This window comes from Triturus cristatus, chromosome 4_1 (assembly GCF_964204655.1).
Source record: "Triturus cristatus chromosome 4_1, aTriCri1.1, whole genome shotgun sequence".
NCBI lineage: Eukaryota > Metazoa > Chordata > Amphibia > Caudata > Salamandridae > Triturus > Triturus cristatus.
The window spans coordinates 1,220,946,321-1,220,965,117 of record NC_140585.1 but is presented as its reverse complement, the minus strand read 5'-3'; the positions used below and the strand labels follow the sequence as shown (position 1 = coordinate 1,220,965,117).

The 18,797-nt window shown below is 43.5% G+C and overlaps 1 protein-coding gene across 1 annotated transcript in view; it reads left to right on the top strand.

Moving 5' to 3' along the window:
• Positions 1 to 18,797, top strand: part of KIF5A (kinesin family member 5A) — an 800,696-nt gene that overhangs the window by 630,576 nt on the left and 151,323 nt on the right. The window contains exons 21-22 of the mRNA XM_085654600.1: positions 2,852 to 2,912; positions 7,714 to 7,785. Coding sequence (XP_085510726.1) covers positions 2,852 to 2,912; positions 7,714 to 7,785 — 133 coding nt within the window. The remainder of the gene's footprint in view (positions 1 to 2,851; positions 2,913 to 7,713; positions 7,786 to 18,797) is intronic.

The window sequence follows — 18,797 nt, the reverse complement described above, 5'->3', positions numbered from 1 at the left end:
CTGCTCCGCCACACGAATCGGAAATTTTCAGAACTCTGCGTGCTACGCGGAGAGGAGATGACTCTGCAAACTCCGCCAGCCGTGTGAAATTTTACGCTCTGGCCTAATCTAAGATGGTACCAAACAACCATTTAGTTGTATGAATGAAAACTCAGATGCCGAGGTCTGGCAAAACCACTGCAGATTTTGGGGAAACCGAATCAAGGAAGTCACTTGAGTGGAACAGCAATAGCCACGTTATGGTTCTTTGCAGATGCTTTCTGGGTTCTCAGTAATGTATACCATAAGTAATAGCATTTAACAATAGTTTTTCAATGCCAGAGCTTCATAATTCACTTCCATTATAAAAATTACAAGGAAATCTCAGCACTGGACTACACAGGGGTGCATTGGCAGGGAAAACAGCCTTTACTACGCAACCGTTACAACGCACCCCATTACATCGCATGGCGTTGCAACGAAAAAAGGTGTGCGGCAGTGGGTAGAAGGTGTCGGATTTAACTCCAACACCTTCCCTACTGTTGCACACACTGGAGTTGGAATAGAAAATGAATCTATTCCAACTTCCAGCGCTCCCCCGAATTAATGTTGATGTAAAAGTCAGCGTTGCAACGGCATGCGATGTAATTGCATGCGTTGTAAAGTCACATATTCAGCTGAGGTACATTAGATGACTGATGCATGTGGATGAGATCTTTGTACCCAAACAGATAGAGGATGTGATACATTGGCAGAAAATAATGGCGTATTAGTACACACTTAGTTGTGGGTGTTAAAGGCAGGATTTGGGTTTATTGGAAGCGCTGTCGAGTGTAAGTACTGAAATATGTAGGGAGCTCTAAAGGCTAGGTTTCAGGTGCAGTGGAAGATCTTTTACTGTAGGTGTGGGGTCAATACTCAAAGCAAAATATAGATTAAAATGCATTGGCAGATCTATTTCTTGCCTTTTTAGGCCAGGGTTGGGAGACATGCCGAAAAGGCAAATCTTTGGTGTCACTTGCAGTTACCACCCTAGGGTGTCCCCTGTTTTATAAAACGTTCTTGCCAGTGCATCACAATGTTTTTCTATTCAAAGAGCAGCATCCATAACATTGTTATGAGAATGAACATAAAACGCAATGTGCAGCTTCATGTTATTGCAGCTCTTAGACCATTGGCAGATCTGTGTGTTGGTCTAAGAGCTGGAATAACATGAAGCTGCACATTGAGTTTGATGTTCATTCTCATAACAATGTTATGGATGCTGCTCTTTGAATAGAAAAACATTGTGATGCACTGGCAAGAACGTTTTATAAAACAGGGGACACCCTAGGGTGGTAACTGCAAGTGACACCAAAGATTTGCCTTTTCGGCATTTCTCCCAACCCTGGCCTAAAAAGGCAAGAAATAGTTTGCTAGAATTTGCCCTGACCATGGATAGGAAATTGAAAGCCAGAACCTGGAAGGCGAGAGCGGGCTCCACATACAATAGGTGGCGGACAGAAGTGGAACAATGGTCGAGAGAGGAGGAGGAAGCACCTCTACGCGCTGAGGCATGCGAGATACATACACACTGTCTTTTGAAAATGTGGTGAAAGTGACTCTTAGCTTTATGGAAGACCGAAACAACACAGAACATGGACTTCAGAGCTGGATGAGTAGCCAAGAGCAGAGGAGGGCTCTAGAGAATGCAATGCCTTGCCCTCGAGGGATGGTTGAGACAGGAGGCCCCCTTGTCCTTGGAACCCCTATTACTTGGTGGCATTGACTGACCCCAGGATGTGGTATCCCCATATATGAAGCCTCAGTTGCTTGACCACTTATTTGACTTGTTACAGTGTTTATTGCTATACAAAGAACCACTCTCATGATTTTCCTGAAACAAGCTGACTACATTTCGAACAAGATGATATACTGCATAGCTCTTGTATCAATACATTATATGGCAAAACTAATTTAAAAAGTTTAAAAATATTAGTTTTTCAAAATTTTACTCTTTCAAATCCAAAGTTTTTCAAACTTAAATATTAAAACTTGATGTTTCGACTTTTCGCCTAATACGGCTGTAGTTTAGGGTTGCGCCTGACTGTGAATGGGGAGCTTCAAGTGAAGCTTGAAGTACCTCGGCTAAATAGTATGCAGTCTCAGTATTGGAATAATAGGTGAGGCTTAAGAGCTAGATTGAGGTATATTGTTTTGCTTTTTTATGTTTCACAGTTTTTGTTTAGTTTAGTTTTTTTAATTTTTTTGCCTCTTGTGTTGTTGGGTGTCTTGATATGCAGACTTTTGTCTACTGGTTGTGGGTAATGCCATTCCAGGGACACCCTTTCATTGACAGTATGTTGGACCCGCAGGTTGGGGTTGAAACGTAGGAAAGATAAGCAAGTGAATATTTTGTCAGGCTTTGTGATGGTGCATTCAATCAGTTGAGCCAGCTAAATGCTTCATCAAGCAAAAAGCACTGTGGTGTTAATGCTTTATTTACAGTAAATATCAGTTCTTTGGGAGTCTCTTGAAGACTTATGGCTGTAATTCTGCACTCGATGATAATGTACATTTTAAGTAAGCAAACAAATGCACTCAGTCTTTACAACGTACATCTACCATCTAAGGTACCTTATTTAAGGCATAGTAACTGAATCTAAATTAGCTAGTCTGAGTCACAAATTGTTAATCAACCATCTTCGTCTGAATCCTATGATGGTGCATTTGCTTTATTCAACTACTGTGTTTGCTACCACTTACAGAACTGAACTTTTAAGATGTACACTTAAATTCATGGCAAGAGTCTTCATGACCAAGCCGTACCCTGTCCCATTGAAAGTGCTGTGGTGTTTAAGAGTCTACAGTCCTTTATTTCTCTCTTTTACAGATTTCTTTACGAAAGACACGAGCAGTCCAAGCAGGATCTTAAAGGCCTGGAGGAGACAGTGGTAAGTGTGAGGCTCATTCTAAGTTAAAAATTGCCTCTCTCTTCGGCAGATATTTTCCCACAGAAATGAAATGACTGCCAATCCATGACAGCTGCCTCTTTTGGGTGGAAAATCAGAGGTGGCAAGTCACAACACTTAATGTAGATGATGATAGTGAGCTGTCATCACGTACATGATTTCTAAATATAGACCAGAAAAATGTTGATGCTTTAACATAAAGAATAGAACCAATGTTACAGTGCATGTGATAAATATATGAACTTCTGAGTGGGACCGTCATGGTTGATATGGAAGACCTGTACAGAAAGGATGCTGGCGGGAATGGCTTTGATGAGGTCACCATAAATAATCCTCTCTAATGCCATTCTCGTCAACCCTGGGTGAGCTCAAAGTGTAAATAAAAAAAGGAGTGATATGTTCAAGTAATTTACCATAGAACCGAAGTATAGCATGTCATTTTGACACTTGCATAAAGTTGACATAATCTGTAAGATCCTTCAATGCATTTACCAATCTAACCCTACAATGTCACTCGTTAAGGATTTGATTGGCTTCTTCCTTCTGCAAAAATCTGAAGTAGAGAGAACATTCCCTTAAACCTTTTGAAAGGCTGCAAGTCGCTCTACATTATGGGTGTATCAGTTACTTGTATTTATACAAGTGTGCCGATAGTCAATGTTTTACTTTCACCCTAAATATCTTAAGAACTGTTGTCTCCGGTCGCATTTTAGGTTCCACTGATTCATTAAGGTGGTGCATAATAGTTCGGAGTATAGAGTCTAGATGCTGCTGGATTTGAAGCATTGGTTGCAGGTGGTGAGTGAAGTAGAAGAATCTAAACAAGAACTAAGCTACATTTTGGGTTGGCACAATAGCTACGCTGGGCTATTGTTTACAATTTCCAGTGTAAAAACACGGAACATAAGCCTTATGTGAAATGCAGCACAGTTTGATCAGTCAGATAAACTCATGAAAATGGTGAGCCAGAGCCAGTAGCCATCGCCCAAGGGGACTGTGGCAAAGGCCACCTGGGGGGCCATTTTGTGTGGTCCGGCTTGACAGCACAGCTGTCGCCTTTCAATTATGTGAGCATTACTAGAAAGGGTCCTGGTTCCACCCACATTTTGTGAGCCAAGAGTACATGTTTTGATCAGGCAGAAGGTCTGTTCTTCCATAAAAATCTGCGTGACCGCCACACAGTTGTGATCATTTTGTTTATTAATCCACTTGGCTGAGGTTGAACTTTCAGGGGCACACATGACGTAATGCTATTAAAGTGTCTTAGATCATTTATGGTGTTTTTCCATGGCAGCAGCTGGGAGTAGGGCAGTAATGAACCTACATGGATTTTTAGACCTTGTTAGATAATGCATTCATAAGGCAGAACTATTGGCATTGCCAATGCTTGTTCCCAGCTGTAGATAACCTCACAAGATTTGACTGGGACGGTTTGCCCAATGGCGTTCAACCTGAAAGGCTGCTGCAGCCATAGAGCAGAGGCCAAAAATACCAAGTACCGAGCCTGACTGGCTCATTCTCCTGTGCAGTACGACAATGGGCCGAACTGAGGAGGCGCAGCATGTGGTGTCTCTCCTCCCATCCTGAGAGACTTAGCGCGACAGTGAGGCCTCGGGGAGCGGCAGTGCTGTGTTTGAGCATCACAGCTAGCACTAATGTTACCGGGATAGGGGATATGGGGCTGTGCAGCGAACCAGATTACAATTGGTAGCCATTTAAGAGGCTCTGCTTTTCTCTCAACCAGTAAATGACAGACGAGCCCCTAGTGCCAGCTACCATTTTGTCATCTTTAAAATTGTGAGGGGACACCTTTTCTCCATTGAGTGAGAATAAAATAGCTCATAACAATAAAAAGGAGCAAACATAATTTTCGGGACCGCTCATACATTTACTTTTTGAAAACATTACTGTGAAAACATTAATTCTTGTGCAAAATGGCAAAGGGTAGTAGGAGAATAGACATGACAGGTGAGTAACAAAATGGACTGAGTGAGGGGTGCATAGTGGAGGGAGAAGAAATGCAAAGTGGAGCGGCAGAATGGAGAAGAGTTACAAACAGAGGGTAAGAAGAAAAGGAAATAAAGGTAGAGAAGAAAGGAAAAAAATGCAGATAGATGGGGGAGGGTCGAGAGATTAAGGAGAAGAAGTGATGAAAGACATTGAAGAGAAGGGTGAAATTTGGTAAAGGTAGAGAGAGCGAAAGCTGTAGGGGATGGAGGTGGGAAGGTGAATGACGAAAGAAATGATGAAGAGGAAAAGAAAGCAGAAGAGTGTGTCAATAGCTTCCTGGTCTATCATTACAAAGGAAGGATGGATACGACCTAACATGCACAATCTCAGAGATTGTTGGCATTGCAGGAGGAGTGCAAAATCTAGAATGCAATCCACCAGTGGAATTTGCTTCCTAAAAGGGATAGAATGTAAAGGAAATTCCACCAGTGTATTCTCCTTTGGTGTTAACACTGTCTCCAGACACAGGAGGACATTCCATCACTGTTTGCAGCACGGCAATACATGGGACACAACAGAATATAACATCAGGTGTAGTACAAAACACAAAGGAGTTCAAGAGGCAGAGGAAAGTGAGTGGAACTCACAGGAATGAGCATGACTGGAGAAAAGGGAAAGGCTTACAAGACAGAGAAATTAAATGAAACTCCAAGGAGAGATACCAAATTAAAAGAAGAATAAGGTCACAAGCAATATGAAAAGAACTGAAAAGGACACCGCAGGGGAGACACAGGAATGAGACAAAGAGGGATTAGTAGACTGAGAGAAAGATATGAAAAGACAAGGATAATGAGAGAGATGCGGTGAAGTACACAAGTAAAATGAGAGACACCAATGAGCGGTAAAGAAAGAGAGAATGAGAATTAGAAAGAGGAAGAACGAGAGAGAGGGGGCAAAAAAGTGATAGGGATAACATGAGAAATGTACACTGCAAGTAAGAAAGTGGTGAGGAGACTGAGAGAAAGAAAGGCAGAGTCGGAGATAGAGAAAGAAAAGTTGGTTTTACAGATGGATAGACAGAAATACAGACAGCTAGAAAATCAGACAGATTATTGCGCTTGGTGATAGTGAAGGTGAAATGAGGTACTAGTGTAATAGGTGAAAGGAGAGAAGGGATGTATATGTGCTTCTGTGAGATAAGGCAATGGGCACATAATGTCTAGGAGATAAATTAAAAGGTTTCATTTGGAGTGAATTCCTGCAGCTTTTCCTGAGTCAAATCATGTGTCCACCTTCAATACAAACGACATTGAGTACCAAGCTGTATGCGTTTGTCAAAGACATCACTTGCAGGAAGGCTCCAACCAGCAATAGAGGAAGCCTTGATCAAATCCGATGTGTACAACTGTGGGTGCATTGTTGCAGTTTCCAAAGAAGTTTGGCACTCACCTAAGGGTGGGTGGCAGCTACTCGGAATCAAGAGTCTGCGAAAGTTAGAGGTTCAAGGGTGAGCAGGAACACCTGGAGCATGAAAGTGAAGTGAGGAGGATCTTCAGTGACCTGAGGATTATCAGGAGTCTACAGCACCTCATGTCAGCTGGAGCTTCAGGGATATATATCCTGAGCAGAGGCATCTGAGAGACTTGAGAGTGGTCAAGAGCCTAAGAGAAACAAAAGTGAACAGGAACCTTGAGTGCCTGAGTAAGATCAGGAGTCCGAGGCAACTGAGGGTGAGCAGAGGCCTGGGGACAGGCAGGAGCATCAGGGTCCTGAGAGTGAGCAATCGTTTCAGGGAAATGAAGGTCAACTGGAGCCGCAGGGATCTAAACTGAGCAAAACCCTTCAAGCTCCTACTCGCCCGAATGTCCACTATGGGAAGTGGAAGACAGCCGCCGGTCCTTAGGGTAAGCAGAGCACCTGTTCATTTGTCCTGAGGGTAAATATAGAAATCAGAGCATCCTCAGGTGAACATGGTTGTAAGTAACCTGATAGTGAACTGGAGCTTCTGGGTGAGAGCGACCAAGAGTTGCAGGGCCCAAGGATGAATAGGAAATCAGATGAGCTGAATTCAATAGACATCTGAGAGTGTGCAGGAGCTTTTCAGGACCTCAATGTGAGCAGGAGCTTTAGGGGACTGAGAATGCAAATTAACTTAACGGCCCTGTTGATTTGTGAGATGCTTCAGCACTAACTAATAATAAGCAAGTGTCCAAAGGCCTAAGGAGGAGGAGGGCCCCATGTTCCTTGAGATTGAACAGAAGCCACCAGACACGAGTATGCACATGATCTTCTGACTCATGCTCTGATGACAGATAGGCAATTCAGGGATCCGAGGGTGAGCACAGTAAAGGGACTGAAGGGTGACTTACAAAATTAGGGACACAGGGTGGATAAATGTATAGACCTGTCTGAAGTTAAGGGAGGAGACCTGTAAGTTAGTTGCAGTGGATTAATGATGTTTCTAGTCTTGGCCAGTGCTACTGTCCATACAAGCTTAGAAAGCTTAATTTATGACAGATTTGTCCCACATTTACTTCCCTGATACTTCCTAAGGAGTGTTTCATATAAGGTTGCTATGCACAAATGTGGGCCACTTTTTCTTTGGGTGCCCTGCCTAATTTCTGTCTCAATCCGACCCTGGCCAGAGCAAAAGAAAGCTTTCTTGGTTTATACAACTTTTATAGCCCCATAGCTTTTTTATATGGGCCTCTCAAGTTCTGAGAGAAGTTTGCAGGTTACTCAATTGAAACCTCTCACCAGCTAGCAATACTAACAATACATTGTAGGTCTAACAAACATATTTTGATGATGGGTGTGTTTGCTTCCCCCTCAGGCCCGAGAACTCCAGACCCTTCACAACCTTCGGAAGCTTTTTGTTCAAGACGTCACAACTCGAGTCAAGAAAGTGAGTAGCCTAACAAATTATGGTTTCATCATTTGATGTGTTTATCTTCAAATATGCATAGGTGCTTTTTTGTTTTCCCTCCAATTCAAACATCTGTAGTCTCACACTAATCTAGTTTGTGCGCAGAGTCCTAGGCCTGTCCCTTAACATGAGTGAGGTCCTGGACCTGTTGTCCTGTGGCGTGGATGGGGGGCACTAAGCCCTCATTTCACTGACAGTACACTACCATCCATATCATTGGGTTAGTACATAGAGCAATGGAGGCACTGCATCGTGTTTTGTGAATCCATACCTACAAACTCATACGTGTAAAGTTCTGCTTCTATGCGATAGACCAGTTTCTAGCAATAGAGCAGGTCTATGTTGTGACTGCGTGTGCATGAGTTTTGACTGAGTGTGTCTGTGAGTAGCATGGTACATGGATTGCATGTATGAGTGAATCAGAAAAATGGAGGCCTTGAGATCCATTTTAAATGCCATTCGCCTGGCCTTGTGCACAAAATGGAAGTGAGGGTGTATACCCAGACAGTGGAAGTGTATCAAGGCCAGACTGGCCGTACCGGGCATCGGGCGTTTCCCCAGGAGGCTGGAAGAGTGGGGGGCTGGTTTTGTTACTGGGGACCATTTATGTAGTAGTGCAGCAGTTTCGAAAGCACCCACTGCAGAGTTCTTTGTATATCTAGTAGTGTTCAGACAACAATAAAAGTGTCAAGTTAACTCTGGTGAATAATGTTCTTGCTTGAGAAAGATTAGAGTTTTGTTGAATGGCATTTCTCCAGTATTGGATCTTCCATAGTTCACATGCTTGAATGATCCCCGTCATCGTAGTGGGAGTCCCAGATGACAGGGTATGATTCAAGCTTGTGAATTTATGAAAGATACCAATACTGGAGAACTGCAGTTACAGGTAAGTAACTTATTTTCTTCTTCAGTAATGGATCATTCATGGATTCACATGCTTGAATCATTCTTTGTCGTCTGGGACTCCCACTATGACAACGGGGATGATTCAAGCATGTGAATCAATGAAATATGCCAATACTGGAGAACCATAGTTACAGGTAAGTAACTCATGTTCTGTTGACTTATCTAAGGTAGTGCAGAGGGTTAATATACCTATTGCAAAGGACATGTTCCATGCAGATCACGGAACAGTGTTTTATGGGCATAGCATAGTGGGTTACTGCTTTTGTCACAGATTCTTCTGCAGTTCATAAGTTACAATCATAATCTAGCACAGTGAGCTATGAAATGCCAACCCTAACCACTGTGTTACATTCTGAATCTTGGGTTTAGCTTCTCCAGACCAAGTACTCTTAAAAATTGACTACCAATATAGATTACATGAATCCTTCACCTTGTAGTCCCCTTTGTCTTATGTAACATTTTCTACACACTGATCAACACATGAATGATTCATTTTCTCTGTATTTGTGTGTGCTCCAACACCCTACATTGGTATGAGAGGCGCTAAAAACAAATGAAATACATGTGCGTGCGGGGCTATGTTGAGATAAGGGGCAATGTTTGAAGGTGACAATGAGGTAATCATTGAAAGGCTCCAACAAAGATTGTCGTCTCCTGATGCTCGCTAAGGTAATCATTTACTGCTTTAAAAGCTAATACAATTGAATACATAATGAAAAATGTGTTGTAGAATGCAGCATTTTTGACCACATTTACGTGGAGGGAACCCCCCCCCAACTCTCCTTGCAGTGGTCAGACTCACTCACTGCACTCACTATGCACCCTACGGGGCTTGTCTGACAAAAGGTGCCAGGGCTGCTTTGGGTTTCCCAGTCCAGCCTTGAAGTGGGTTGCTGACACTCCTGATGCTTGAGGGAGAATACAAAAAAAATGAAGTGGGACGAAAGGAGAAAAGGCTCCCTTAGACATACTATTAGGCCTTTTGCTGATAGAAGCTGCTGATCAGTCATCTTGTAGCACTGCAATTTGTAGATGGTAGGGTGAAGGGTAGGACTGGAGTCGCTTTTGTTCAGAGTGAAAGGGATACCTTAAGTGAGGACAGCCATTTGTATTTTTCCTGAACACTCATCAGGTTGACTGATAACAGCCAGGGGCAGAAAGCTGGCACTTCTTTGTGCCTCCCATGTGTAAGCCCCAGACTGGAGTCTGGGAAGCAGCCGTGAAAGGCCACTTGAAAAGGGAGCCCCCCCAAACTAGTTCTGAAAGTGCAGACAGTAGCTCCATATCTCATTTCTGATTTGACTGTATAAAAGTGGGACCCACTGAACCACTTATGGTTCTAGTTCCAAGTTCTCTATGACCAAAAAAAGGGAAATAGCTTCAGAATACTGAGAGGACTGCTGTGCACCCAGAGCTGGCGTCTGCTTGACAGCCATCTTTCCAGGGATTAGAGAGCATCACCTGAGTCTATCCCTTGGAAGAAGCTGTTCATCTGAGCTGAAGCACCTAGAAACCAGCCTGCCTGCCGAGAGATGCAAAGAGCCTGTCAATCCTGAAGGAGGAGTGACTGTCCAGGGTGAGCAAGGTGCACAGAAATCCCTTTGCTGGATGGGTCTTTCAGAAGAGCAGGAGGACAGAGGAGAGCCATCCATGTTCCCCAGATGTCAGTAGGAAGCAGACGCTCTAATTTACAGTTACATGCAGGAACCAAGGGAAATGTAGCTTGACCTGCACTACTGTGACCAGAGCATAATAATGGTTGACCTGTGCCTCCGTGACCAGAAAGATGATCGTGGCTTGAGCTGCTCTGATCTGACCAAGAAGACAATCACGTCTTGACGTGTGCCACTTTGACTCAAAAAGAAGATTCCAACTTGTTCTGCTATGCCTGAGAAGAGTATGGCCTGGCCTTAGCCACCTTGCCGAAAGACTTGTTGCCCCTGAAGTTGCCCTGTATACAGCTACAACTAGATCAGCCCATATGAGGCCACCACAACCAAAGAGTAGCTACCCACCTGCTTCTGAATGGCTCGACATCTTCCTCAACTTCTACTCCAGCTTGCGAGACTGCCACCTGCCAGCTTCAACCTTGCTGAAGATGAGTCTGAAGAGTGGACCACCAAGAAGAGCTTCATGAGAGCCACAGTTAGTGCCCTCCTAGATTCAGGAAAGAGACTGAACACTGATGAAGTCAAACAGCTGCCTGATAAGCCTCATTTGGTGGGATCAAACTTTTAGAATTTTGAAAGACTGAGCGCACTGTTATAGCCAAAGGATGGAGTCTGCACCCAGGCATACATCACGCTATCACATTTGTTCCTAATGGGTGAACCGCCTGTACTAGATGGAGGGGATCCGTGGGGAGAAGGTAGCAGGTAGTGATGTGGCCAGCTTGATCCAGGACACTACATTGCATTTTTCCAGTATTGTATGTGTAGTATTTAGTTCTAGTGTTCCTTAAAGTACTTTAGTTCTTGACAGTAACGCATCGCGTTGGACAAATAATTATTGTGTTGCTATGTGTGATTTTTTGAGACTTGAGACTTGAGCTTGAGCACCCCCAAGCTACCTTCATGAGAAGACTATGACTGTTCACCATTGCTATCGCTAAGAATCAAGTGCTGGCGGGTCTGTACTTGGCCCAGTTTACAGAGCGATAGTAGGATTAACCCCGGCACATCAGAGGCAAACTACCACAACCCCCACGGTTTTCCCCCTGGCCTCCCGACAGCAGGGTTTTGTAGACAACCACAAAATTAGGAGTTTGTGGGCTTTATATCAATGCATGGATCATTATACATGCACTCCATTGGGTACAACCACAAGATGTCACATCTGCCAGAGGAGGTCGTAGTCATACCCACATTATAGTAAATATGGCAGCTATTACCATTCATGGGTCCATCGAGCCAAAGATGGCCCTCCATGTGGATGAAGACACGGACACGATGGACCGACATACACATACATGCACTAGTTCTCAAACACACAAACATGATGAACAAACACACACATTTTCACACAAACACACACACACTCTAACACATACAAACATGCACATGCACACACATACAAGACCACAAAAACAGTCGAGGCATTTCTTTGTTTACTTATCTTTCTCTTACTCTTCATAACCCCCTTACTCTAGCACCCACGTCTTACAGCATTGCTATTTGTGCTCATTTTGTGGTTCACCTTCTATTTCTTGATGTGCCACAGATCCTCAGTTTGGCCAATCAGTGTGTGTTACGGCCACATACTCTTGATCATGTAGCAGGCCCTTCATTGTAAGTCACATTTCGAGTTGGAGTGCAGGAGCAAGCCCCTGGCTGCTCACTGTCTACCTCTCTGTCACCAGTAACAGTTGTTCTGTTAGCCTGCCTCTGACTCAAGACACAAAGTTTGTTTTTAGGCCAAGCATAAGACGTCTGATTGCAAAAGATCTATTATCAGCTTCCCAAGAATGTACAATAGGCTTAAGCCTTCCCATTGCTCACCATTGGTTGGCTTTAATGTCACTCTCATTTGCTTGTTTCTTATTCACTGGCTTGCTTTGTCCATCTTGTGTTTGTTGTTCTCCTGGAGCGTATCCTCTTTACTTGTGTGCTTCCACTGCTCACTTTTAGGGAACTGTTTTTTCTTTTTGCGTAAGCACTCAATGAGAGTGCATCTGTTTCTAGCTGTCTCCCAAGTGTGATTGCCTCCCCCAATGCTCCTTGCTGCTCTCTCTCTTACCTGTGTGCTTTTCCCCCTGCGTTCCTTGTTGCTCTCACCCGTGTGTCTCTTCTTCCGCTCCCACTTTATTTCTCTTGTGCTCTTCTCCGCATGATCTCCTTGTTGCTATCCCCCTCATGCGCTTCTTTTCCCTTCCTCCTCACCTGCCATTCCCACTCGCTACTCCGTTTCCCTCCCTCTACTATGAGCAGTCTTTGATATTTTTTACACTAAGGGTCCATTTCACAAAAGTAAAAAAAAAAATTCACATTTGTACTTGCGGGCATATTTCCTTCCACACCTGCTAGCCTTTTGTAAATAGAAAAAATGTATGACATTTTTCCTTTTCACAAAAGATTTTATACTTTGTCTTGGAAAACTGTCACATACATATATGTCCAGGAGTCCTCAAATGCTTGAGACCTGGCTCATTTCATAATAAATCTACAATGTGTGACGCAATATTTCTATACTAGATCCCCACTGCAACAGTCGCATCTATTGGTGCCTCCACAGCAGCCTCACTAGTTGCTTCCTCTCCAGCCTCTTTAGTTATCATAGACATTGCCCTACACCAGGTAGAGACAGATACTATGGAGGATGATGAAGCACAAGGCAAGCTCGTAGTTGAGGTGTCAGATGACATATTTGTAGACATTGGTGAATAAAATAACTAAGGGGCATATTATCAAGAAACGGCGTTAAAAATATCGCCGCTTTAGCGGCAGAAAACTGCTGCTAAAGCGGCGATAATGGGCTTTATAATATGCCCTTGAGAATTCCCATAGAAGCCCATGTTCCGGTGTGAACATGGGCTTCTATTGGAATTCTCTGCGGCATATTATCAAGCCCATTATCGCCGCTTTAGCGGCAGTTTTCTGCTGCTAAAGCGGCGATAATTTTAACGCCATGCTTGATAATATGCCCCCTGGTTGCTTTTCAGTGGGGTAAAGGTACCACCCCTGCCATTTCGCTTCAGATTCCATTGACAAGTTTCACACTCTGGCATAGAGAGCATCTACACAGTTTGAATGCTGATCACATCTAGTGAAATGGGTTGACTCTGCATGATTTTTGTGACATTGCCAGGAAGACTAGTGCCATTATTGCTCACATATGACAAAAAGATATTTCAAAACCCTGCCACTTTGACCTCAATAGTACCTCACCTAGTTAAGAATTAAAAGAACCCAGGTAGCAGACCTGCACTACCCATCAGAGACCTAAAACCCAATTGTGTAGTGACGCAGGCAGCACTATAAAGGTTCAGGAATGCCACGGCACTGCTCCTCCGGATTGGTAGAATAATAGGATGGACATATTTGGGAAACACTAACTCATTGAGTGCATGAAAGTGTATAAATGTGAGCAGAGATTGTCAAATATATAGACATGTCCCCAGAAGACAAGTGGGAGAAGGATTGGCCTGAGAAAGGGAGAGTCGGCTTCAGCTGTGGTTATCAATGTGGCCAGCACTATGGCCACCGGCGGATTCAGCGGGATGGCTGGAGGAGCGGTCCTCTTCCATCTGCTGGGTTAGCACACCTGTCCTTTGATGTTGAGTCCATCTTTTAATACAATGTTAATGGTGCATCGAGATGCCAAAATGTTAGCTCGAATTATCGCTACACGGATACAACCGTTGTTGCAGAAGCTCGTGTTGCCAGATCAGGCAGGTTTTATACTGACAGGATCCACTACGCAAAACCTCAGGACTATCTTTACAATGTTTCACCAATTAAATCCTGTATTGCCAGCAGACGCAGCCTTATTGGATGCAGCGAAGGCCTTTGACTCAGTGGAGTGGGTATTGATACTTACAGTACTGCGTAGGATGGGCTTCCCGGAACCCTTTTTGCCCTGGATTGCGCTGCTGTACACAGAACCCAGTGCACGCATTAGGATAAATGGGAATACCTCTGACCCAATTAATATAAGTCGAGGAATAAGGCAGGGGTGCCCACTGTCTCCGCTTCTTTTTGCAATAGCACTAGAGCCCTTGGCATGTAAGGTCCGCCAGCTGCACCCTGCCGCTGCGCTACAATTTCAGCTACGTCCAAGAGGCATATCATTATATGCAGATGATATGGTCCTCTATGTCCGACACCCGGATACCAATTTAAACCCACTCATTAGAGAATATATTAAATTTGAAGGCTACTCTGGACTTAGTATAAATTGGGACAAGTCGGTAGTCATACCACTCACATCAATAACAGCACAGCCAAATTTGGAATTCCCACTACAATGGCAAACTGAACTGGTAAAATATTTGGGAGTATGGATACTCCGAAATCCTGAGATGGTAATTTGAGAGAATTTTGGTAAAGCAATAACGAAATTAGAAGCAGGTGGATCAAATTACCTTGTCCCTGGCAGACAGGATTGCCATTCAAAAAATGGTGGTCTTACCACGGTTTTTATACTTATTTATGAACATCCCAATTCGGCTTACACAAGCGATGTTTACTAAATTGCGTGCAGTCATGCAGCGCCTGACCTGGGCTGGGAAACAATCGAGAGTTGGATGGAAAGTCCTAACTAAACCATATCACCAGGGGGGTTCGGGGCCCCGGATCTCCAACTATACTTTTATTGCGCTCAGGCACAACATGCCCAATACTGGCTACATCCACATGCACATTTACCGCATATCGCTGTAGAGCATGAGAGCGTGCTACCGTTGCTATTGATCACCTAAATCTCTGATCCACAGAGATACACCCCAAGTGGGAAAATACACTCGGTAAGCAATACGTCACATGCCTGGTATACGCTAGCACAACGTGCACAGAAACTCCTGATTTATGCCCCGGCGTTGCCCCTTGCTCACCATCCACGAATAACAGTCACACAAGAGAAACACATGCTAACTCAACTGGAGGACATGGGGCTATATACAATGGGGAATATTTTCCCGCATAATAGTTTTATTCCGTAAGATGACCCGTCCCTCAGTGTGCATCGCACACCACTGTAGATTTTTGTGTACCTACGGCTGCGTGAGGCAGTCAGGGAGCTATACCCCACCTTCCCCGAAGAACCTCCACAGCTTCATGCACTACAGATACTACTTACAGCTCCTACATGCCAACGCTTAGTAAAACGCCTATATACCGCATCACAGGAAGAAAAGAGTCAAGCTCAGAATAGATCGCTCCAGAGATGGGAGGAGGCAGTCGGGAACACCATAGATGTAAAAGAATGGGATTATAGTTGCACACAAATGCACTTGCTTACATCAAATTGCAATTTGCGAATTATTCATTTCAAATTTCTACATCAGACATACCACACTCCAGTTAGGTTACATCAATATGGCCTTCGTCCAGACTATAAATGCCACAGATGTGGGGCTTCCTCTGCGGACTTTATACACATCGCATGGGCATGCTCCCAACTCACCCTTTACTGGCAGGAAGTTACTAGCACCCTAACGTCTATGCTATCTGAGCAAATACCAAATGCTCCGCTGGTGTGTTTGCTGGGATTCTATAAGATTCGTCTGGCTAGTAGACGAAACCTTCTGGCTGTGGTATTATTACTAGCTAAGCGCAGAGTCGCGATGCGATGGGGCAGCAAACTCCCACCATGATATAAAGATTGGATATCTGATATGACATACTGTAAGGAGACGTTGGAGTACTATGCGGAAGAAATGCCACCGACATCTAGGCCTAGGGATTTCTGGGAACCCTTTTTACAATATCTCAGATCCACACAAGACACTTGCTAAATTAGGGCCGCAGTGACTAGATACTGGTTGATTAACACAGGGGTAGCTTAGAGACAAAGATTAGGTTGTTACGAAATATGCAATGTCAGTCAACAACCCGGTGAAGGTTAGGTGTTGCACGACTTCTATACTGTATAATATATGTGTGGAAAGGTGTGTAAGACCTATATGTAAAAGTAATTGTATTTATCAACTGACGCCAAGCTGTGTATCCATGCTTTTTGTTTTCTTTCTCTCTTGTATTTGCTGACCAGAACAAATAAAATAATAAAAAAATGTTAATGGTGCATTGCAACATATAAAGATAGAGACTGATATAAGTAGATTCCTCTGTGTTTTACTCTTATGTACATCGGCAGCTCTGTGTATGAGTTTTTGGACAAAATATTGATTTAAAAATATTGTGAGACAGAAATATCAGAAATTAAATATTGTGACTGACAAATATCGTAATACACAAATATCATTGACAAGAGTAACGTTTTTGAACTAAGTAATATTGTTGTAAATAATATTGATGTGTTTAATATCGTTTCACTAATATAGTGGTTAAAAGTATTATTTTTTAATTGTTTTAATGTGTTTCACTTGATATACTAATTGTATGTGTTGCTATTGTTTATATAAATGTTATTTGTTTTTCAAATATAGCTTGTAAGTTTGAGTGATTTAGAACTTTTGATTACTTTTTAATAGTAATTTATAGTTTTGTAGCAAGTTGTTGGGCTTGTGGGGGGATAGGGTGGGAGGTTAATTAGGTAATAATTCATTAAGAAATATTTAATATATTTTATTTAATCATACGATTGATATTGATTATGTAATTTATGTAATACTGATTTATTTCTGTTCGATGTCATTTGCAGGCCGTTAGGTGTGTAGGGGTATAGTGTGGGCAGTTAATTAAGCAGTAATAAAATTACAATTAGTTATTCATGTAAAATATGGAATGCTGATTTATTTTACTTATATTTTAGTTGCTGGCTGATAGGTTTGTAGGAGTGTAGGGTGGGAAGTCAATTAAGTAATACGCAATTTAGCAATTTATTATGATTTGTGCATTATTTAATTGTTATTTAAATATGTAACGTGGAATACTGATTTATTTTACTAATATTTTAATTGTAGGATGCTTGGTGTGTAGGGGTATATGGTGGAAAGTTAATAATTAATTATGAATGAATTGTTAATTAATTGTTTAATTTATTTTAAATATGTAAGATCTGATATAAATATCTAGCCACAGATTCCTTACCTTTGAATTCTCTCCTGGTGCCAGACTGTATCTGGATTTTTTTTTACATTAGTACCTCTGCGCATCGGTAGAGGGCGTCATAAAACTCTGTAGTGGTGTCGACCACCAGATGTGACATTGACAAAGTCCAAATAGGTCCTCCTCTGATATCAGTTTTCTTCTTTTCCACACTTTCACTGCGGATCTGGTAGCAGTTCCTCAGGCCGTTTTTTGGCCTGTTTCGACATTTTTTGTTGACAGAACAGTGTGCCTTCCTTTTTCTATGTCCTCGGGTTTCAAACCCTGTGGGTCCTGTGGACGATAGATGTTAGCCATGGACCCTCATACACTTTGTATGTGGTGCCTTGGGGAGCACCATAACTCCGAGGAGTGTGACATCTGTCTCCACCTTCAAACAGAGGCATTGTGGGAACACCGCATGAAGCTCTTAGTGACGCAGCTGTTGCAGGCATCACTTTGTTTGCAATCATGTTCTCGGTCCACAGAACACTCGAGAGCCTGCTCCAATAGTCATTCCCCCTGGTGTCTCTAGCCTTCGACGTCCAAAGGCAAATTGAGACGCAAATGGTTAAAGTTGCGACATTCCCCAACTTCACCACGTATACTACATGTCTGCGATGCCCCCTCAGTGCCTCCAGTTGTGAAGTCAGTGCAAGAGTCTACCTTGCGCCTCCTTCCTTCCCTGGAGCTGGGGCAACTCTGGACCAGCTTCTTGAGTACTATTCCTCCCTGCATGCGATCTTTGGGCTCCCACCTCTCTCTGATGCGCTTTTCTGCCCCAAGGAGGTCAGAGAAGACTGGACTGAATCCACGCCGGTGGGGTTGCCCTTGGCTTCAGTTAGGCCCACTGGATCCATAGTCGGCTCTGGTTCACAGCCCTTTGGGTTTCCCACCTGCGACACTGCTCTCCAATCAGCCAACTCCAACATCGGCGGCGCCAATCACCTGAACACCACCTCCCCTATCTGACACTGAGACGTCGCCGCATCGGCACCGGGAGTGTCGAGTGTGGTGCTAGTGGTACAGTTCACTTCAAACACTTTTCCTCCTTCTTCTGGAGAACCTGTTGCAGTTCTTCCTCTGAGAGAACAGTTTTTTAGTGCTGAAGGATAAGAGCTGGTGTTTATGCACCCCGTGAACACTGTCCAGCCTCGTATGGAGTATAATTGGCTGAATAAGCTGGGTGAGGCTAGTGGCCTTGACTCCTCACCAGCATCGGGACTCGGTTACCTTCCTGGCCTCGCTACAGAGGTGAGCTCCTCCTTTGCTGAGGTGCTGAGATGGGTATCTGTGATTTTGGAATTGCACTTCCTTCTGTGCAAATGACCGCTGACCCATTGATTGGCATCCTTCATCAGGGCCAAACAGGTGTAGAGCCTG